The sequence below is a fragment of the Ostrea edulis genome, chromosome 3, assembly GCF_947568905.1.
Source record: "Ostrea edulis chromosome 3, xbOstEdul1.1, whole genome shotgun sequence".
In the NCBI taxonomy this organism is placed as follows: Eukaryota; Metazoa; Mollusca; class Bivalvia; order Ostreida; family Ostreidae; genus Ostrea; species Ostrea edulis.
In genome coordinates, this window is record NC_079166.1 from 85,807,148 (window position 1) to 85,831,352 (window position 24,205).

At 36.1% G+C, this 24,205-nt stretch overlaps 1 protein-coding gene across 1 annotated transcript; it reads left to right on the forward strand.

Moving 5' to 3' along the window:
• The first annotated feature begins 941 nt into the window (after positions 1-941).
• On the forward strand, positions 942-18,601 carry LOC125673914 (organic cation transporter protein-like). The gene is made up of 10 exons (XM_048910869.2): positions 942-1,612; positions 8,106-8,337; positions 10,687-10,790; positions 11,215-11,369; positions 12,933-13,101; positions 15,437-15,652; positions 15,863-16,089; positions 16,721-16,902; positions 16,995-17,146; positions 17,242-18,601. Exons 1-10 carry the CDS (start codon positions 1,470-1,472, stop codon positions 17,351-17,353), a joined length of 1,692 nt encoding a protein of 563 aa, XP_048766826.2. The 5' UTR covers positions 942-1,469; the 3' UTR covers positions 17,354-18,601.
• The last annotated feature ends 5,604 nt before the right edge of the window (positions 18,602-24,205 follow it).

Sequence of the window (24,205 nt, forward strand, 5' to 3'; positions counted from 1 at the left end):
AAATTCCCCCAAATGATATATTTTCAACATGAACGAAGTTTAATCAAGTAAAAAATTAGCCAAAACCTGTGACATCACATGAGAGTCGGTCTACCTTAAATAACACCAAGGCGGAACAATCGCAACTTCTTGGGTCTCTACTGCAAGCTCGGAAAACACTCGCAGATCTCGTAATTTTTCGAGTGTGCGACGGAAAGGCCCAAAAATGTGCGATTGAAAGGCGGAATATACATAGTAGAAGATAGGAGATAGTTTCGAACTGTAGACCCATAAATTTCTTTAACAATGAAAATATCCCATGTTTGTTCAGTGATATCACACGTGTAAAACTGTGGAATAATTCTAGAATACATGTCAGATGTAGTCGAGTGCTTGATAATAAAAAAAAAAATGGTATGCAATACACAGGTAAGTCTTAGAATAAAGGCGCAAATACGAAACTAAGACACGTGGTCACTTGCTGAAGAAATTGATATTGAAACCTACAAGGTCCAGCATAAAGTCTGTAGCTGAGAGAGAAGGGCGGGTAGAATTTTAGCAGACAGTGTTCTCCATTATACAAAGTGTCCAATTCCTCTTGCACGGTACTCTGATTGTGTATGGGTGGTAAGGATTTAGCCCACACGAAAGAAAATCAAAGTGAGAAAGGGGCTCCTGTTCGGAACATGTTTTGTGCATGTTTTTGTGCACCAGTATCTATGAATTAGATATAATTTAACATGAATACAAGTATCAAGATAAAAGGAAAGTAGGGATTTTCATCATCCTGTCTTAACCTGACTTGATGTATACCTCCTACCCACAGGTTTCAGAACAAGAATAAAAAATAAATTTAAAAAATAAAACCTGTCCCCTGCTACCGACGTCTAAAGCCGTATATGTCGTTCTTGTTTTACATATTCTCGTCTCTCATTCACGACCGACTGTCTTTCATTCACTGCTGTTCATGCCGACAACACGTGGTTACGTACAGTGCCGGCGTCTCCTATGGGTCACACGTTTTCTGATATTGAAGAGAGATATATCTTTAACCTTTTGAAACGCTTTTAGATACTTAACCAGAGAGAATGAGAGAGAGATTTACATTAATCAATAATTGACCATATAGATTTTACTCCACCTGATAAAGTGACAATTTCCCAACCTCGTAAATAAAACGGTGAGGTGAATCAGTAATCACACTTAGGATGATAGTCTTTCAAGTGTTTATAATACAAAGTAAATACGCAATTTTGCCAAACTGTAGACACTCGCAATAGATGGCAAAATTTTCCATAGAAAGAAGGCCGGTGGCCTCATTGTCTATAAATAGACAGGGGCATCCCCGCTCAGGGTACAGTAGAGCGCAACACGTTTGAGAGCGAAGACAGAGAGAGAGAGAGAAAAAATTGTTGGAGAACAAATAATATCTTTGAGATTGAATTGGAAAACTTTACTTTACGATCGCCACGATCTATCTGTGAGGCGAGATGACATACGACAGCGCTCTGCGACAGGTGGGAGAGTTTGGGACGTATCAGAAACGACTGTATGTGCTCCTATGTCTGCCCTTCATCACCTGCGCCATGCAGGTCATGGTCACCGTCTTCATCCTCGGAGTACCCGATCACAGGTCAGTGTTTAATTCTAACTTCACCCCCCGGGGGATGTGCCCGATCACAGCTGGTCAGTTTTTACACCCCAGCCAAGTGTACCCGATGCCAGCTTAGTGTGCAGTCTCACCCCTGGATGAAACCCATTAATTAGCATTCTTCCAGGGTGCTCTGAATATTAAAAAAAAACCCATATTTTTATTTCTTAAAGTGAATACACGTAACCTTACGGAAAAATGCAGGTTTTGTCTCTTTCAAATGAATAAAATATATATTTTAGAATGATGTTTTTTTTCTGTAAGAATGAAACCATGTCCTCATTGTCTTTATTAATTATTCTTTATTGATTATTCGTTGCATTAAACATTCCTCATATTTGAGGGTACAGGGAAATTTCTTTATTTTCAACCACTTCGTTAAAAAAAAAACTCAAATGAAGAATGCTTGGTGTGAGTCAAACAAATTGAATTACTTTTGTAAATATGAATTAAAAGTATTTCTTACAGTGACTATGCACATGTGTTCATTTGCCCAGCATGTTAACGAAGGAAAACACCTTTGGTTTAATTTGGGTGAAGGATATTTGATATGATATAATGAAGGTCAGTCTGATAACAAGTTAAGTGTTTGACAGGTGTCAAAGTTTGGTCAACATGGCATGTTGATAGAGAGAAAGAACAAGAGGTTGTGGGATCTGCAATGCAAGTTTATTGGGGGAGAGAAAGCGAAAGAGTGATGAAGCGAAAATGAGCGAGAACGAGAGAGAGAGAGAGAGAGAGAGAGAGAGAGAGAGAGAGAGAGAGAGATTGTCCGATATATAGTGCAACCTTGTTCTGTAATCAGGTCATTAATATTAAGTTCCCTTAAACTGAAAAAAAAGCTTACACATTAATTTGTATTGAAAATGTGTGTCATTGATTAATCCCCCCCCCCCCCCCCCCCCCACTACCAGAGCTCGCACTCGCATGACTAAGAGAGAGAGTGTGTGTGTGTGAGAAGTGAGAGTTTTTGTGTAATAAGAGTACAAGGTGATATATATATATACAACTCCTTTTGCTGATCGTACGTGCATTCACCGTGCAGTCTCACAAAGAATGCGGGCGAAAAATAGGTCATTCATCCAAGTTCATATGCTGAGAATATATAGCGCCGATCTGTAAACTAGTACAATAGTACTGTGTTGTACTTAAAGAAAGCACGTGCAACCTTGACCCTGATATTTTAAATCAATTTATATTTTGCATGTTATATATTGTCATTATGGGATATATTCATTATACAAATGTAAAATACCACATTCATTCAAATGATAGAATTGTCCAGTACCATATAAAATGATTTTAGATTATGCTCTCTCTCTCTCTCTCTCTCTCTCTCTCTCTCTCTCTCTCTCTCTCTCTCTCTCATTCACATGGAAATAGGCCTATTCAAATTCGACATGAGTTTAAGATATCTTTATATGTAGGAAAAGTTTAAGATCAACGCAGGCTACATGTAACTGTAAGTAGAAAGAAATCGTAAAATTTACATTACATTCGGGTAGTTGTATTGGTATAACAAGAATACATGGGATTGCAGGTTTCTATTGAAAATATTTGTAGTGCGACCTTCACAGTACATATTTTGTGTGGTTTGAAAATATTTCATAAAATTGTATAAATCACTTATGTAGTTCCCAAAAGCTTACTTATATACTCATAACATTTCAATCACGCACTGAATAATCACGATATAGGTCAATCATGCACTGAAAAAAGATTGAATATTAAACAACTTATCAAACTTTGTTAAATCAGAAATGAATGTATGATTTAGGGACAGTAGAAAAAAATGCTGCTTACATTACATGACAGATGTTCACTGCTACAAAGTGAAAAATGGATATCAATAACATGAAATTTGTATAATCTAATTAATTCTCAAAACAGGTTATGACCAGTATTTTTTGCAAATAAAAGGGAAAAAGGTATACTTTTTCGAGTTTTCTACAACACTGCGGAGTGCCAATAACATGAGTGTGGTAACTTGATCAAACACTTTAGATTTATTTCGTATATTCACAACCTACACTACAATTATACATAAGTAGCATTAATTTTTCATCTTTGTACTCGGACAGTTTTCTAACATTGTGGAGTGGACTTTGTGAACTATATGTATTACTCGCATGTTTATAGCCTAAGAAAATAAACTGACCCTATCTTGACATTTTAATTCTTTCTTTGTGCCAAAGGATGGAAAAATATTCTTTTTAGTCTTTTCGCTGATGTGTGATGATAAAGTCCAATACGTCTCCCGTCGTGTACGTAAACTGTGTTAACAAAATATCAGCTATGTAATGTGGTTGGTTGTGTATTGTGTATTGTTTAACATCCCACTAGATAATTTTTCACTCAAATGGAGACGTCAACATTGCCGGTGAAGGGCTGCAAAAAAAAAAAAAGAATTTTTTTTAGGCTTAATGCTCGACGCTTACGGCCTTGTGTGTGTGTGGGGGGGGGGGGGGGGATATTTATGGTGTCACACCTGCTGTGACGAGGGGTTTCGGTTTTTACTATTTCATCCGAAGGACAACCCCATTTCGTCGCCTCTAACGACAAGCAAGGGGTACTGAGGACCTATTCTAACCGGATCTCCTCAAGACTATGTGTATTTGAAATACAGTAAAAGAGTTTGTTAAATAAGTAAATTATTAATAGTGTGTTAGATAAGTAAATTATGAAAAGAATTTGTTAAATAAGTAAATCATCAATAGTTTATTAAATTAGTAAAATAAGGAAATTATGTATTAAAATAATTTGTTAGATAAGTAAATCATTAAAATTTTGTAAGATAAATAAATCATTAAAAGAATTTATTAGATAAGTAAATTATCAAAAGTTTGTTAAACAAGTAAGTTATTAAAAGAGTTTGTTAACTAAGTAAATTATCAAAAGTTCGTTAAATAAATAAATTATCAAAAGTTTGTTTAAAAAGTAAATTATCAAAACTTTGTTTAAAAAGTAAATCATCAAAACTTTTTTAGATAAGTAAATTATTAAAATACATTTTTTGCGTTACTGCCCGGAGTATGTTGCATTGATGTAGGTGTGGCGATTTATTAACTGCACAGCTGATTCACAGGGAGAAATCCTTAATCCTGTAAGTCAGTCATCATCTCTGAAAAGTTGAGAATCTTGTGAATTTGTCGTATTTTAAATTTGTTTTCGACTGAATACCAACACGGTGATGTATTTGAATCTAATTTGAATTTGATTATTCTGAAATATCCTTAGGTTTTTTCCCCTTTATTATATGTACCAAAACAAACGTCTCTCTATTAACAAATTACCTGTAAATCACAATTCCCAACATACGAAATTTCTTTTAGAAAATACAATGGCATGCATGTTTGTAACATGATAACAAATCACTAATTAATGGACACTAATTAATGGACACACGGTCAGTGCTTGGACATCGGTATCAAATGGAGATGTACACGCATGTTTCAAATTATCACTGAGAAACACAAGTCAAACCAAGCATATCTAGATTCATAGACTTAAGCCATTGCATAAATCAGGAAAAATGTTCTATTTCAAGAAATATCTTTTTGCAAACCCAAGACTGAGTGTATTAAACTCGTAGATCTATCAACTTCTCAAAACGGTCCAGGGCTGTGCATAGAGCACACTTTTTTTTATACAGTTCCTCGCTTCTGGAGATAAATGATAGGCAGTGACAACGATACATAATCTGTTTATAAGTATGTGTTTATAGTTACGTCAGCAATCTACTGCATGTCAGTTACCGCTGCATATGCATGATTTAATCTTAAATAATTATTCCGCTTCACTACTTTCAATGGAAGTGCATTATAGAGGAGCGGGTTATACCGGTCGAATTCTTATTAAATTGATCTCTAATACACCACATGGTTTAATGAATAAGGAAATTAAGAAATATGTGAACATTTTATGACATTCAGTCGACTGTAACGCGAGGATATTATTCAGAAGGGGGGGGGGTAAATTCTAATTTGGGGGCACCAACGGAGATCTTGAAAACTCGTGGTGATGATACTAATTAACTAAATACCTACTAAGCTGCCTGTAACCCCATGCCAATGAAGCCTTAGCATTTGACCTCACCAGTCACATTTTCCTCTTTAACATCCATGGTGATTATCGAATCTGTCAAGAAATCGTGTATATTTGCATGTGAGTATAAGATTTATGCTTCTGCTTCCTGTTAGCAGTGATCTTGTGAGATTGTTTGGCAGTAGTTGGGGTTTTGGCGGACGATAGCTATATAGGTGACCTAGAAAGATATACGTCTGGTAAGATTGAACTTGTGTGTGGCGAAAGAAATCATGATCACCTGATATATTGATAATCAGTAAACAGGATTCCGTGCCCGACTCATAAAAAAATTCTCTATTTTCCTGGACTTACTGTAAAAGTGGTGGTTAAGCACGCAATTTTCCACGTCAAAAACTACGCGTGCAAAGGGGGTGGGGTACGCGGTGATTGAATACGATACTATATTATATATATATATATATATATATATATATATATATATATATATATATCTATACGCGTTGGGGGATTTACGTGCTTATTAATTACGTGTCCGCGTAATTAGTGTAAATCCCCCCGTTCCTCTACGCGTAAATAACAACCTTTACCGTAATTCAGCAAATGAATAAGTAAATAGATCAATTGATAAATGAATAATTGGTTTATTACTTCCTATCTGTACGGACCTCAGGGGTACATGTATCCGAGTTTATATTTGGGCATGTATCAAGGATTTGATTTCAGGAGAGAATCCAGAAGAAAGAGCTCTACATATTTACCATAGAGGGGTGTGTTAATTTAACCTAAAGTCCCTGGGACGTGGGGCACAGCGTACATGTTAAAGAGACAGTCTCTGATTAAACCGTGGTTTAAATCCGAGACACCAAATACGATGGACCAGTGTTGCTAGCAACAAAGCGTTCAATAACAGATCTATGGGCTGATGTAACAGTGGCGGATCTAAAGGGGTTGGGCTGGTGAAATAGTGGCGGATCTAGAGGGGTGGGCTGGTGAAACAGTGGCGGATCTAGAGGGATGGGTTGGTGAAATAGTGGCAGACCTAGAGGGGTGGGCTGGTGAAACAGTGGCGGATCTAAAGGGGTGAACTGGTGAAACAGTGGCGGATGTAGAGGGGTGGGCTAGTGAAACAGTGGCAGATCTAGAGGGGTGGACTGGTGAAACAGTGGCGGATGTAGAGGGGTGGGCTAGGGAAACAGTGGCGGATCTAGAGGGGTGGGCAGGTGAAACAGTGGCGGATCTAGAGGGGTGGGCTGGTAAACAGTGGCGGATCTAGAGGAGTGGGCAGGTGAAACAGTGGAGGATCTAGAGGGGTGGGTTGGTGAAACAGTGGCGGATCTAGAGGGGAAATATGGGGAATACATCCCCATTTGGTTGAACATTTCAAATAAACCAGGTCATTTGTTTGCCGTTTTGGGATCGTTAACCTTCCTTTTTGAGTGCGGTAAAGTTACAAACTTGATTCGTGACCCCTTACCCTTCTAGTATCCCCTTTTTGATTTTTGCCCTCGTGAAATGTTACTGACTTTCTGAAGGGACCCGGCAAAACATGCTCATATTGTGGACTGATACCGTGATTCCTTGCATTCTACACTGCGTAGTAAGGAGGGGACCTTCACCCCATTAATCCGCAGAGGAGGCACCTGTAATACACAGGAATGCTGAGACCTGTAGCGCCAATTTGGCAAAATAGCCAGAAAGTGAAAACTGTTACGATGTCAACGAGTACTAACAAGAGGATAGATGTACCTTTGGCGGATCATTGGATTTTACAGTTTTTGATGTGGAAAATTTCCTTCATAAAAAAAATCCACACAAATAAATGAAAATAAATGAATTGATAAAAAAAAAAAATCAACAACAACAAAATCTTTGAAATGTTTTTAGGATCAAGACGAGGGATTTCAATGGACTTCCAAAATTTAGCTTATCCAATGATAAATGTAAGTCATACACAAAGAGCTAGCAAATTAAAAAGCAAGTACTCTTATCGAGCACCATACTAAATATCATGTACTCTAACCGAGCACCATACTAAATATCATTTACTCTAAGAGTATAAAAATTGGGATGGGGTTGAAACTAGATACTAATCACTTTCGTCAGACACGCTTGGTTGATTTCATTTTTCAACTTTTGAACATCGGACACGCTTGGATGATTTTGTTTTCTACTGATTACCCTTGTCGATTGATTGGTATAATTTTTCTTCGTGCTACCCTCGTCAGACATGTATGGTTGGTTTTGTCTTTTTGCGCATGAGCCGAAACACGAAATCAAACGTGGTAATCCGACCCTGAGCACAGACCCCTGAGGTTTGGGTCCACACGCCCGTTGAACTGAGGTTTGGGTCCACACGCCCGTTGAACTGATGGTACATTCTACATATCATGTTACTGTGTGATTTATATGTTTATTGTGTGATTTGTAGGTGTGCTGTCTCCGAGAATGATACCTTTGCTATTCAGAGTCCTCAACACCAACTCATGGTCAACAGAAGTGTGCCGCCGGGCGAATTTCCTCTGTTGTCGCCGTACTCTAAATGCAATCTTTATAGTTACCATAGCAACAACGATTCAAATCCCGAGGACTCCAGATTTATCCGAAAGTGTTCGAAATGGGTTTACGAAAAGACAGACTTTCATAGTACATTTGTGACTGAGGTAAGCTAGTGCATTTGTTACTGTGGTAAAACAAATTGGTTGTGAAAGATCGCTATTTATAATCATCCGATATGAGACATTCTCGCTTAACAAAATGTCAAGGGTGAAAGTAAACTCAGAGTGTGCACGTGGTGTGCAAGAAGTAGTGCAATACACTTATGTCATATTGTATTTCATATTACACTGCATGGGACCTTTTTACAATCAGTACTATTGTATAAAGTGTAACATATTTTTATAGTGCTTTATCTATCGTATAGCATGATAATGTTCTTTAATGAATTATTGCTTCACAACAATAGGCTCTATTTTCAGTGGCGTAATATGTCTGAAAAACTAGGTGATATAAGTAAAAGGAATGCAAAATATTTTTTTTATCAATTCATTCTGATACTAAAAAAAAAAAAAGACAGAGTACATGTATCAATTTAAAGGAACAGGAAATAAAACGTTTAAAAACTGTCACAGAACTTCAAAAATAATAATGATAATGATGATAGTAATATGTTGATTGGCGGCTTCTGAACGTTTGTATTGACACTTATGAACCATGATGTTCCCGAATCTAGGAGAGGTGATGCAAACAGTAAAAAATACGCAGAAACTAATTTTTCATTGATTTCTACGGAGACGGTATATGTGGGTAACTGAGCCAAATTGGATAACATTTCACCCCCCACCCCTCCACCCCCTTTGATTTTTTAAAAACAAAAACAGACAACTCTTACATGACATTCTCAATTAGTTATTAAAAATAATCATATCTTTTTATATAAAGGAACTCACTACCTTGGAATACCTTAGAAATAAAAAAAAAATAATCTTGGAATGTTTACCAAAATAATGCTCGAAAGTTTTTATAGATTCCTTGGGATCTGTGCTTATTAATGAACAGAGTTTGCCAACAAACTCCGAAACGCTTGCTCAAGAGTTACTGCTTTCACCTTTGATATTGTTTCATGTAATCTTTAACCAAAATCTGCTTAGTTATTGTGAAATTAATCCAAAACCGACTTTTCCTTTTGGATGAACTAACCTGAATAATAATAATAATAATAAAAACCCGTACATATTAACAATTGTGAAGGAGAAGCCTCAAACGTACTGTGCGACTACATATGCAAGAAGTGGTGTAAATAAAATGTGGATTCTAAAAAAATTCTAAAGAACTTTTAGTAAATTTGAAATCGCAATATTTTTCTCAAATCAACAACATCAAAACGCATGATTGTTCAACATTTTACATGACCATTCCTCACGACACTTTTTTTTTGACATCATAGACAGTTGCTTCTTCAACAAAAATGGAAAATGGAAATATCCATATCTAGTGATCATTCATCCTAAAAGTTACTTTGTGAAACATCACTCTGATTTCACGCACAAGCACTCTGAAGTTGAAATTTAAGAAAAAAATATGCCGGAGTTTCCCCTTGACAATATCTTCGTAGTCTTTGGTGATCAGATTTTCCAACAGTCTGTTGGAATTCCCATGGGCACGAATTGTTCTCCTTGTTGTTTTTATATTATCATTAAGCAGAACTTATTCAAAACCTTCTACGTGAGAAAGAAAAGATCTCTTGCTGTGGCCTTCAAATCGACATTTAGATATATTGATGACGTTTTATCTATTTATCAACAATAATACTTTTCATTGATATGTCGATTCGATATATCCCAGTGAACTTGAAATAAAAGACACCACAGAGTTGTCTACTTTTGCTTCATACTTAGATATTTCATTGAAAGTAGACATTAACGGCAAACTAACTACTCAACTTTATGACAAACGGGATGATTTCAGCTTCTCCATCGACAACTTCCCATATTTATGTAGGAATATTCCATTATCACCCGCATATGGTGTATATATCTCAACTAATTCGATACCCAAGAGCTTGTTCTGCGAATGATCAGTTTTTAAATCGAAGCAGGCTACTGACAAACAAGCTGATGGTGTAAGGGATTCAACAGTCTCATTTAAAATAAGCATTTCGTAAATTCTATGGTCGTTATAACAATCTAGTTTGTCAATGCAACCTATCATTTGGTCAAATGTGTCTGAGATGTTGATACCGATTGTTACGCCGTTCTTGGTACACTGATTTTCACAACGGATAGTTCCGTTTACCTGATCTAGATTTAGATCTCACGGTGGGTGTGGCATGTCGACAGGGGATGCTTACTTCTCCTATGCACCTGATCCCACCTCTGGTATACCCAGGGGTCTGTGTTTGCCGGACCCTCTATTTTATATTGCTTATAGGAGTTCGTTGTTCATAAAATGTCAGATAGAAAATACGCTTCTCTTACAAAGTCACTAGATTCTATATATAATCATGTTTTCAGGATGACCTGGTATGCCACAAAAAATCTTACGTCACACACACAGTGATGTCATTCATGGCGGGATTTATGGTCGGAGCTCTCGTTTCCGGTGTCGTCGCTGACTCGTAAGAACTTTATTTACAATCTTTGAATTGTTGAATTAATCATTGGCGAGTTTAGATAGGAGATTACATAGGCTGTATCATCTCTTTGATTAGATTTTGAAATAGGGTAATATTTTGCCATTTTGAGGACTTCATCCCTTCTTCCTCTTAGGCTAGATAGGGACAAATTCGCAGCCTCCCTCACTTTTAGAAAAAATTCTGTATCCGCCATTGTTACATTTCGATCTTGAATTTTATAACACTGCGAGAAAACATCTTTTTTTTAATCAACATTCATCAGATTTAATCTTAATCCTATTTTTCTGTGTTAGATTGATCTGATTGTGATTAATAAATATTATGAGCGTTACATAAAATTTACTTTTTGTCTTAGGTACAGAAATACGAGGATGATATCAGGACTATTCCTGTTTCTTTATTGTAGGCTAGGACGCAAGAAAGGTCTGTTGCTCAGTCTGGCTCTGCATATCATCCCAAACATCATTGTGACCTTTGCCACTGACCTTTTGACCTTTATGTGTTTACGGTTCCTGGCGGGGGCATCAGTCGGCGGTCTGTTAGCGGTGTCATTCACAATGAGTAAGTTTTCGTATTCTGTGTTATAATATGGACTTGGTAGTTTGCTTCATATTTTGGAATTCCTTTGATATTTTGACAACGATGCGTAAATTCTTTCTTTTGAAATTTGCAAGCCATGTTGTTTTAATATTGCTGATAATCCATGATTACCACACAAAAAAGTCACATATTGCCGATTTTATTTTTGCAACATTCACAAATCTTTACTGGAAAATTCAATGGAGAGACATTACCCCAAAAATTGAAACACTTCAAAATTCAAAATCGTCTTTTTATTATATATACGTTTCATGTTTTGATGACCCATTTACATTATCATTTGATCAAATAATGGAAAATCCCGCATAAACACAACAAAATCCTACTACATTTGATGAGTTCAAAATCTTGGGTATCCTAGTAGATGAGCTTGGTATCCTGGTATAGATGATATTGGGTATCTTAGGACCTTGAGATATATTTGAAATATTGTATTTGCTCTCATCGATATCAGTGTGTAGGACAATGCAAACCAATCGATTTCTCGTCAAACAGTTTTTAAAATTTCTGTTTGCTTATTTCCTCAGTAAATATCATTTATATTTAATATTATAATCTCTTTTTCAACAGATTTATTGAGTTTTAAAAAAAACAATAAATTCCATATCAACCTCGTCATTTTTATCTTATCAATCAAATGGAGCATACTCATTGGATATACATGATATTCGAACAAAATTTAGGCCTAACCTCGGCACTTATGGCCATTGAGCAGGGAGGGATCTTTATCATGCCACACCTGCTGTGACACGGGACCTCGGTTTTAGCGGTCTCATCCGAAGGATTTAATCGCCTCTTACGACAAGCAAGGGGTACTGAGGACCTAATCTAACCCGGATCCCCACGGGACTTCTCATTGGATATAAATGATATTGGAACATTGTAGTTATGAAATGTACATTGGTGATTTTGATTCCTTACTTCCTCAACAACAGAAAGTACAAAATCACCGCGTATCAATATTACGTGTAAACAAGATAAATGTTACAACACCTGTTTAGGTTACAGAGAATTTGTAATTGGGTAGAATGAAATAAAACAGATTCAATATCACGTGTGATATGTTTTCATGTCATGTATTATCTGAATTTGATCAAAAGTTTTCCAAAATTAAATTACTTAAACCGTAAAATTATTGAGAGCGGAATTATTGTTTTTATATCAGGGACTAATTAATATGAAATTTTCTCAGATGTAATATAAATAAAAATGTACATAAATAGGCTTTTACACAGATGGGTGCTTACGAAATTGGACTGTGGAGCCCAGGAAATCTAGACCACGGAATAAAGTTCTGGATATCCCACATTTCTTTTTCGCACATCTGTAATTAAAAACAATGTATTTATGATTAATGAAGTCGCAAGTTTGATGATTTCTTCAACTTGAGGTTGATCACATATCCAATCTCTACCAAGAGTTGTTGTTCCTTGCTCTCACATGTAAGTGTAAAGAACGATAATTCTGGGTAGGGATTGCCATATTTCATGTTTATATTCTAATTTCATTTTTATACAACTTCAGTAATGGAGCTTGTGGGTCCGTCCTACCGGATGATGGCCGGGATCGCATTGGAGCAATTCTGGGCGGTTGGCGCATTGATCCTCGCGCTGCTTGCGTACCTGATTAGAGACTGGCGTTATCTGAACCTGGCCGTGTCACTTCCGGCCCTATTGTTCATACCTTATATATGGTAAGGGATCTCGCATCACGTGTTACAGATTAGATTACACAGATCTAGAAAAGCAAACGACCTTGTAACCTTATGTCAACATATATGTTACATCAGTATGGAAGATGTAAATTTTAGGTCACATGTGCTGAAGGTACTGGTCGTAAATTGTCCGTCGGTCGTCCGTCTGTCTGTCTGTAAACTTCACATTTTTGATGGCTATTTGCAACGACACAAAGCATTTTAGGGGAATTTGTATCAAATGTCTTCACACGAAAATGCTTACGAAATAACAGAAAGAAGTTAGTATGTTGTAAAATAACTTCCCTCCAATCGCCGGGTCTGACTGGCCAGAACTCTTCCTGACATAATCACGTATCAGTTCTACTCAAACTACAATCTCGGAAGCCAGGGCGGGACAATAGAGTTGGATGTTTTATAGACAAGTAAGAAAATGATTTACAACTCTTCATAAAATTCACAAGGGCACAGTTTGTCAAATGGATATGCAAACATCCTCATATTATAAGTTTGGATTTCACTTCACTCTCACCGGCACTCCAGACGGACGGGGCCACATGGGGTTTACAAATTTACACATTGGGGGTCTACAAATTTACACATTGGGGGTCTACAAATTTACACATTGGGGGTCTACAAATTTACACATTGGGGGTTTACAAATTTACACATTGGGGGTTAACAAATTTACACATTGGGGTTAACAAATTTACACATTGGGGGTTTACAAATTTACACATTGGGGGTTTACAAATTTACACATTTGGGGTTAACAAATTTACACATTGGGGGTTACAAATTTACACATTGGGGGTTTACAAATTTACACATTGAAGGTTTACAAATTTACACATTGGGGGTTTACAAATTTACACATTGGGGGTTTACAAATTTACACATTGGGGGTTAACAAATTTACACATTTGGGGTTTACAAATTTACACATTGAAGGTTTACAAATTTACACATTGGGGGTTTACAAATTTACACTTTGAGGGTTTACAAATTTTTTTTTTTTTGTTTTAGTTTTTTTTTTTTTTTTTTTTTTTTGGTGGGTTTTTTAATACAAATTTACACATTGGGAGTTTACAAATTTACACATTGGAGGTTAACAAATTTACACATAGGGGGTTTACAAATTTGCACATTGAGGGTTTACAAATTTACACATTGAGGGTTTACAAATTTACACATTGGGGATTTATAAATTTACACATGGGGGGTTTACAAATTTACATAGGGATATGTTATACGTTTTTATGAAATTATTATTCATGTTTGAAATATACATGAGGGTATGCAACGCTTTATGCCTGTATACTTTATGATGCGCATTAGCGCGTCATGAAAGGTAAGCCGTCATAAGATGTTGCGGTTCATTTTCAAAGATGAAATTCATTTCTTATATATTCACATTCTACTTTCATTTCTGTTAAAAGAGTCGTATTGCATTTATCAAGATTCATACGCACATCTTTCACATTCGTGAGGAAATGGGTACCTCTGTCGGCGCGGGTTCGAATCCTGCTCGCGCCGGTAAGTGAGAACGTTTCCCAGTTTACTTTCGGAAGGTCGGTGGTCTCTTCCCAGCTACATTGTATCTGGGTTTTCTCTTCCACCAATAAAATCAGGCCGCCATCAGATAACTGAAAAATTGTTGAATGTGGCGGAAAACATAAATCAATCAACCAATCAACCTATTTCAATGGGTGGATATATATCCAAGAACATTGGAGAAATGGTACGGTTGTAATTAATATGCCAATCATGTAGTGTATAGTCACGCCCGTGCACATCACGACTCCCGGGGTACTGCTCTCGATTACAAAGACATAAACACCACATGCAGATATTAATACAATGACAGACTTTGATGGACACCATGCATGGACTAATACTATTTCATGTATTTGAAATATTATGGCATAAGAGTCAACTTACATTAAATTTTGTTGTGATTCCAATGCAACTCCGTGTCTGTATCCAATATCTTAGTCTGTGTGTTTTTAAACTCTTTAGAGAGAATTTCAAAAATACACGTACATGCATTTGTGACGTCATTAATTCATGATTATAGATAGAATTCTAGTATTGGAATCTGATATATTTATCAATGAATTTATTATTTAGGTATACTGGCTTGAAGGATACAATATGTAAATGACTGCTTATAAAAGGAAAAACTATAGACTCCATGTTCTACTAGATTTAAAATAAACAATGTCTTTGATTTTCAGGTTGATTGATCCATCAATATTTGATGGGTTTTGTTAGAGAGGGTTTTTTTTTTTCCAGATTTACACAGACTTGAACTGATTTAATAATTTTTCTGCAGCATTATCCCAGAATCCTCTCGGTGGCTTCTGTCCAGAGGGCGGGAAAAAGAAGCGGAAGATATTCTTAGGCAGGCTGGTCGAGTCAACAAGAGGAAACTACCGGAAAAGCTCTTCGATTACGAAGACGTGTTCGAAGATGATGCGTGTATTCCTGTGTTGCAGCTCTGCGTTAACCCGAAACTTCTCTTCAGATCTGTCATTATATTCTTTAACTGGTAACCAGAATCTTTAATCTTTATAGATCTGTAAACGATTGGATGATGATTTGAAGTTATAAAAGCTTCATGTAGCTTTTGTATACTATAGTACAATACATCGTTTTTCTTCATTTTGCCTGACTAAGATTAAATCTTAGGGAGAAACGTTTTTCTTCATTTTGTCTGACCAGAATTAAATCTTAGGGTGAACGTTTTTCTTCATTTTAGGATGGTAGTCAGCATGCTGTTTTTTGGTCTGTCGTTGAATGTTGGGAACCTCGGTGGCGACATCTACCTTAATTTCCTGTTACAAAGTCTAGCGGAAGTTGTTGGATATGGTATTCCACTGATCGCGCTCAAAAGTTTAGGAAGGAAACCGGTTTACGTTGGTTCCCTCCTAATAGGTGGCGCTGCTTGTATCCTGACGATATTCCCGGTCCTTTACGGTGACGCCAGTAAGTATAAGATTTTAGTAGATTGATTGATTATGACTATACACCGTTTTGGAAATATTTCAGTATTTACGACGAGATTTTAGTAGAACAAACCATCAATCAATCATTGATTTCTTTTTAATTCTAGGTGATCTGTGTATCAACCACAAGAATGATCTTTAATCATTTTTGCCGTAATGTTTAAAAATTGTGTTCTTATGGTGAACATTTTTGTAATGTTACATTCTATTTGCGCGTTAATCGCTTCACGTTTAGCACAAACGTCAGAGAGTGAAAGTGTCGAATGATACATGCAGGCCATTTAGATTGTAGAAACCTGGTACGTTTACCATAGGTAGTCACTGTTCCTTCGTCAAGCTCTCGGTGATAGAAATCACTGATTTTTCGGATATTACCTGAAAATGGAGAACCCGTGTTACATTAGATGTTGGAACAGTAAAATGTACTCACTAGTACGGCCATAAGTGCCGGCGCCATGCATGGGTCAAAATTTGTGGCACTTCATCTGAAACTGGTGACGTCTCTACATGTGTGGAAGTTCTCCAATGGGACGAGAAGCAATTAAATTAATTATTTGTCTTTTCAAAACGAAACAGACATATTTTACAAAGTTCCAACATTTTATTTCCAGGTGTGCATTGGAGTGTGATTGGTTTATCCGTCATCGGGAAGATCGGGTCGTCGACCGCTTTTGCCACCATTTACTTGTTCTCTGCGGAACTCTTCCCGACCGTCGTCCGAAACTCCGCCATGGGTACCAGTTCTCTATGCGCAAGGATTGGTGGAATGGTATCTCCGTATATTGCTGTGATCGTAAGTACTGGCCTCGGAGTATTACGTTGTGTCTATCTTATTAACCGAATTTTCCTTAGATTTCTAAAATTCTGAATTTCCCGCTCTTTCAGAACCAGGTTGTAGGCGGAGACCTAGGTGTCGCCATGCCATTGTTGGTGTTTGGATTATTTGCGTTTGTTGCTGGATTGTTGGCGTTGACACTGCCGGAAACAAAAGGGCGCCACCTACCGGAATCTATAAAAGATTCGGTACAATACACGGAGTAAGTGTCATTCTATGAAAAATCAATCCTCATTGAATAAAGATAAAAGTAAATTAATTAAAAGTATGTATCTGACTTTTCTTTTTTTTTTACAGTCAAACAAAAGATATTTTGCGGATTGACGTCACGGAGGCGTCACAACCTCTGACAGAAGACACCGCTTTGACGTCAGTAGCAAACGGTGTAACGATCAGCGACAAGAAATAAACCACAGAATCTCGCCGTCCACTTCTCATTGCCTTCCTTTATATTGCATCATATTGATGAATGACACATGCGCAGAAAGCTGAAGTGCACCTATTAAAGTATTCATATATATGTATCCTCACTTAGGACGGTTTACCTGAACTACAAACAGGAAGCCTCTCTATTTCTTTGCACATAAATTAAAATCCCGTATCAACACATTTCTGTGAAATGTAGTTATGAAAACAACGTTTCCTAGTTGTTTCCTGGATATTTCAGACCGATTTTGGTCTGATTTTATAAGATATCAAATTCTAAAGCGCCCTTATATCTTTATTGTAAATATTTTAGTGCATCTCAATTTTACATATCTTTGTATTAGCCCCTATCCTCACCCCCACCCCACGTAAACCACGTCCATCGACCTGTGTGTAATCTTCTATCCATTCGATTCTGACGACTTTGGGCTATATGTTCTGAAAGTTTGTTAGAGTTTCCCCCCTTCCATCGAGTTCAGCAATCTATGTATATATACAATGTATATTCGCAGTTGCAGATATTATTAAATACATTCAAAATGCGAAAATATTTTGTATAGAGCTTCAATAGTATTTCATTAGATAAGCAGTAATTGCATTTGTATCTCGCTGGCTAATTCATGTACATGTATAACATTGATATATATCTATATGTGTGCATATACATTTTTCGTAGCATTTAGTTAATCAATTTATTTCTTAATACCAGCTGTAGTTAAAGAAACTGTTATATACTGGCACGTAGAATTAAGGGGGGGGGGGTGTTGATGTTGTGGTATTGTTTTTAGTTATTGTCATATGCAAAGTGGGAGATGCGGGTGACACCCACTCCGCTTGTGTATTGAATGGTAAGAATGTAAGGTTGAACTGATGAATCAAACATTGCGATATAAGATGCCCCCTCCCACAATTTTAGATCCGCGATTTAAAATTTAAAATAAAGAAGAAAAAAGAACATAGAAAACATGTTGTTTGGTTTCGGATATTTTTGACAGAACAGATTTTTGCTTGTCCTGAATTTTAGACAAATGTGAAGTTAACTACCCTCCCCTCTCCCATCTGCGTGCCTGATCTACACTATAGGTAAATATTACAGGTGAATTATTTAGGGATTATTGTGAAATAAAATTTCAAATACTGCTTTCAGAATGATGTGTCGTCGAACTATGGTGATTAATTAAACAATATTTTTGAAATTATCATGAAAACAATAAAATGATTATAACAGCCTCTCTTGATCAGTTGTGTTTTTTAAAGTGTATTTTTAGTCCGTCAGTGGGCCAGATCCCGTATTGTCGCTTCAGGTCATTGTCTATGATTTCTAATGGCGATCGCATCACGACTAGAGGGTGCTGTGTTGGGTTAGCTGCAGATCCGTAGCTCTCTTGGGGAAAATATTGGGACAGATCAGAAGATGGGTGGGGTGGGGTCACAATATTTCCCCAGCGAATTACAGATCCTTAGCTAGTGTTAGATTCTCTATTCCGGCACTAAACCTGACCAAATTCGTCCGTTTACTAAAAGGTGTAAATGTTACACATATAGACATTTTGCTAATGTAATTTTCACCATGCGTTCACGTGCACTAGCAAACGATTAAATCACCATTGGCGATTTCCAATCAATGTGGACGAAGTTTGAAGAGGATTAAAACAGAGGATGGGTACGTCCCTATTATGTGCAAATGTAACCATAAGTTATCCCATGTCTTGTTCAATGCAATTTGAAATACTATAGTTAAACTTACTGGAATATATAATTTTTAGCATTACAAATTTTTCAATTTTATAGTACTAATTGCTTTTAATGCCTTTATACTTGATTGGCAGGGTTTAAATTTTTGTCTTTATTCAGAAGATTGCCATTTTCTTATTTGTGTAGATTTTGAATTTTTTTTTTACAGTAAAAGATGACTGGTGCGCTTTTAAAACTGACATTAGAATTATGAATATATTTTGCACAATTTCTATAACTGCTTCAAATTTTTTTGAATTGTACAACATTCTGCAAAAATCGTGTTTCATTCTTTCTGGTTTTATTACATTTTGCAAAGCTGTGTTTCATTGGTTCTGATTTTATAAAATTCTGCAATGGTGTGTTTGTTTGGTTCTGATTTTATAAATTCTACAAAGACGCATTTGATTGGTTGTAATTTTACAACATTCTGCAAACACGTGTTTGATTGGTTCTGATTTTACAATATTCTACATAGTTACTACTACTGTAACAAGGTACATATGAATGGGGTTTACAGCCCTGCTCACATGTACGTTTTTACACACATTGAGCATGTTTTACATATACTAAAACTTAACACCCGAGTGCATGTTATGGGGTGGGGTGGGGATGTAAGAGATATTTGTACACAAGTAATTTTACTGTTAGTGCAAAATAGCATCTAGTCAGAGTAGGTGAAAATTAACTTTTATATGTGAGAAAATTACTACTAGTATAATTTTAACCTTGTGAAAAAATTACTCACACGTGCAAAATATTGAAATTTTCTACCAAACATTGCATTGTGTTTTCGAAATTGCATTCTTATATTAGAAACAGCTGTGACTTTCTGCTGTGTCAGTAAGTTTAAATATTATTATTGTTTAGCCTTTGAACAGGAAATGACAAAATCTATAGTTTCATAATAAGGAAATATAATCAATCTTATTCTTTGTCTTCAAAATGCATCCACATCACTTGGAAATAACTAACTCAATATTGAATTACACACCGCTTGCTAGTACAGGCGTAATCACAAAAATTGCATTTACAAACTAAGGGTAAAATTTACACCAATTATCAAATTAAGAGCGCATGCGGACAAAGCCGCCTACTGCAAATTAACTTTTACATATGAGTAAATCTACTCTTGGTGTATCTGACGCGTAATATTGACACACATGCAAAATATTGAAATCATCATAATAACAAAACAAACAAACAACAACAACAACAACAACAACAAAAGAAAAAAAAAAAGGAGCCATTGCAAGTTTTATTAAAAATTGAAAGACGTGCTTTTGCTATATAGATGTGATGAATATATGAAATGTCCAATGTCTTAAGGTATTTACTACAAAGTTAACTTGCTATTTTTGTTGCATTTCCTTTTTATCATTTTATGTTGAAGTAAATTCGGATTAAAATCGGAGTAAAAGAATGCAAAAAATGGTGAAACGTTTCATTTGTTTTATGAATTCCGAATATTGAAAAAGAACAGAAAGCTACATCATGGTACATGAATCACACTGTTAAGTGAAAACAAGACTAATTATTCTAAAGTCTTAATACGAGATTGTTGAGATTTGTCCAGCACGTGGTAAAACAGCAATATAGTTTCGAGTGTCACGTAGTGCGCTTGAAATGAATAGCAAAGGTTTAGCGTTTCTTATGGAGAGTCTCTTTTAGAAAACTGAGTATGAGATGACAACAGGTTACTATTGCAGATACACTTTCCAGTAAAGAAGACAAGACAAGACATCAAACATTTCTTTTTGAATTTCAAATTTAATGCAATACACAAATTCTGTACTAGATAAACCTGCTGGGGAAAGTCTTTCTTTGATGATTTCAAATACGATAATTTTTGAATTTCCAAAAGTATTTAAATTTTTTTCGTATCAAGGAGCGACTGCACGGAAAGGGGAGTCCCAGACAGCAAGCAGGGGGTGTTTTAAAACATTACCTTGTTTTGAAAACAAACTCTTCCAGTGACCGATGAACCGGAACTAAGTTAGAAATCGGTTTGTTCTTTTCGACGTAATCATATTGACCTAACATGCGATACAGGTTGATATTGACTGTTTCACAGCCTTTCTTTTTTCTATTTTCTAACTTCGATCTGTGAATGGTCTTCTAGATAACTCGACGCCATATCTAAAGTGAGAGAAAAAATTAAATACACGAAATAAATGCGTAACATGAATGTATTCTATGGGATATGAATAAACTACTTAAATTAAGTATATCGTATGCTATATTTCATGGGATATAGGTGTATCGCTAACTCTTTTTTTATTGTTCAACCCACTTCCCCTTATAATACTACCAAACTGAAACTTTAAAAGCACACGACATTGAAAGTGTATAGGTTTATTGAGTATTTTCCGAACGCGCACCTGCTATTTCTTAAAGTTATGGTGTGTATGCAATTGCTAACCGAGGGGAGGTGGTGCTGAGGAGGTTTGGAGATACTGGTCCGATTTTGATTTGATTTTTTTTTTTAATGCATTAGGCTGACTACGTAAGACATGACAGAGCTTTTTATTCCGAATCTGTACTCTCCGCATCCACACATTTCTGGCCTCGCCTTCAAATTCTTTCGGAATTTCCGATGTTACACTGATGTCACGCTGACAACGGGGGATAACCCCGAAACGGGGGAATTACGCTGAATCACTGAACCGCGCGGTAGGATTCTGTAATGTGTTAAAATACTCTACGTACTGTTGTAGCTGCATTCCACCCACCTCCATTTCTGTAATCCATACAACAATCATTGAAATAGGAAATGGATCCTTTTGAAGCGTGCGATTTCAATGTGATAGTGGGGACGTTCTAGAAACTTTATTTGTATAAACATAAAAAGTAGATGAAAGATTTAACGGGCTTATTTTCAACAAATCAAAAATCAAATGAATGAATTAACCAAAATAATAATGATAATAATAATTTTAAAAAAAATGAAAATGAAATTAAAAATGATTCATTTACAATTTCAGTGTGCGTTACTTTTTTTTTTTTTTTTTTTAATTTATTAAGAGAATCTACGAACGGACTCCATAAATGATAAAGACATTCGCTTCTTCCAACAAAATCTGCGTTTTCTTTATACGATGTATGACATGTTCAATCTGTTTTATACTTTCAATTTGCTGTGTACTTTCTTTAACAAAACCATCATTAGCAGTCAATCTGTACATAATTTTCTAATTTATAGTTTCGTTTTAAAAAAAAGAAAAAGAAGATATTTATATTCAATCCCCTGACTTTTTTCTATACACTTTATCATTATACTTCAACAGCAGTATATATTTATCTTACTGTTTTTCATCACTGTTCTACGCTAGAGTTAGCTCCACACCGCCAGATTCGAAATATTTATAAAGATCCGTCAGTGGAATGAGTTGATGAACCCCTTAATTAAACATACTGATTAGTTAACCCGTTCTTTGGTATAACAATTTTTTTCATTGCTCTATGTAACACGAGGTAATTTCAATATCGTCCAGTTTAAGGGGAAGCCCCGCCCGAAATTTTTGACGATTTCATATTGATCGTGTCGATGGTCATGCCTTATGACATAATGTATATATATAAATATTATATTGTTTATTTCCAAAAACATTTCTGTTATAGGTTACAATTGTTGATTGCTTGTATATTGTTTAACGTCCCTTTGAGAATTTTCCACTTCTATGAAGACGTCAACATTGCCGGTGAAAGGCTACAGAATTTAGGCCTATACTCAGCGCTTACGTCCTTTGAACAATGAGGGATCTTAATCCTACCACACCTGCTGCGACCTTGGTTTTTGTGGTGTCATCTAAAACATCGCCCCATTTAGTCACCTCTTACGACAAGCAAGTGGTACTTGAAACCTATTCTAACCCGGATTTATAGGTTACAGAGAACATATATTACAATTATAACATAAAGGAGGAAGCCGTCAACAAGTTATGATAACAATTTGTAAACACGAAATAAAACATGCGTCTCAAATGATATAGAAAACATGTTTATTGGTATGTGGAGGATAAACCTCTTTATGTTGTGGTCTCTGATAGTTACAACAACCGGAACCTATCTCTTTATGCTGTGGTCTCTAATAGTTACAACAACACCCGGCACCTACCAGTGTTGGATCCACAACTGGATACAAGGTCAAATAAAGCACTGATATTTTATCATGGCACCTGTAGTACGTCTCAGGTACCTGTACAAAAAGTCTTCCTGCACCAAGTGAACGGTTTTGTGCATACTTTTCACCAGATCTAAACAGATTGACCTTTGAGTACTTGTGACCCGCGGTGAATTCCTCTAGGAACCGAGGTCAATATTCTAGAACTTTGCTTTAAAGTTTAACAATCCCTCCATGATATAGGTTTTAAAAGCAACTTCATTTACATTTTTGCAAAAGTAGAAATTAGATAATCACCCACACATTATGCAATTCTTCGACGGTCGGGAATATATTAAAAGCAAATATAGTGTATGTTTGCATCGTTTGTTTAACATTTTATTCCCCCACTCTGTTTAAATTACAAAACATCCGGAACGTCTCTTACATGCACTTAAAAGTTAGAAAGTTTCATTGATAAAAACCACGAAGCGCTTACAGATATTTTAAAAAATAGTTTCATTGATAAAAATCCCGATGCGATTGTGTAAACCCATTCATAGTAAGAAGTCATATCTGTAGAACGCGCACTTGATGAACCCCCAACGACATGACAGGCATTCCACTGACATCCAAAGAATGGGGTCAGTTAAAGATCTTTAAAAAATCTGCAGAGGAACATTTTACTAGCAGTGATCATAGGGAAAATATATCGCTGTGGTCCGAATTTATCATCACCTTAGAGTACATTTGACACCTCCCGCAATGTGATTGCTTTGGCCAGTAACTAATACACGAAAGACAGCGGACCACGTATGCCATAACATTTATTGGTGATATTCCCATGCTGTTTGAAATTAATGCATTATATTTCCTGATAAAATAACTGACCTTTCCATTCGACATGAATAGGTCAAATGACAATATTTGTGTTAACAACGTTTTCCACTCGTAACTGAAGGTTAATATTACATAAACTTTCAACTTTCGAAATAGGCT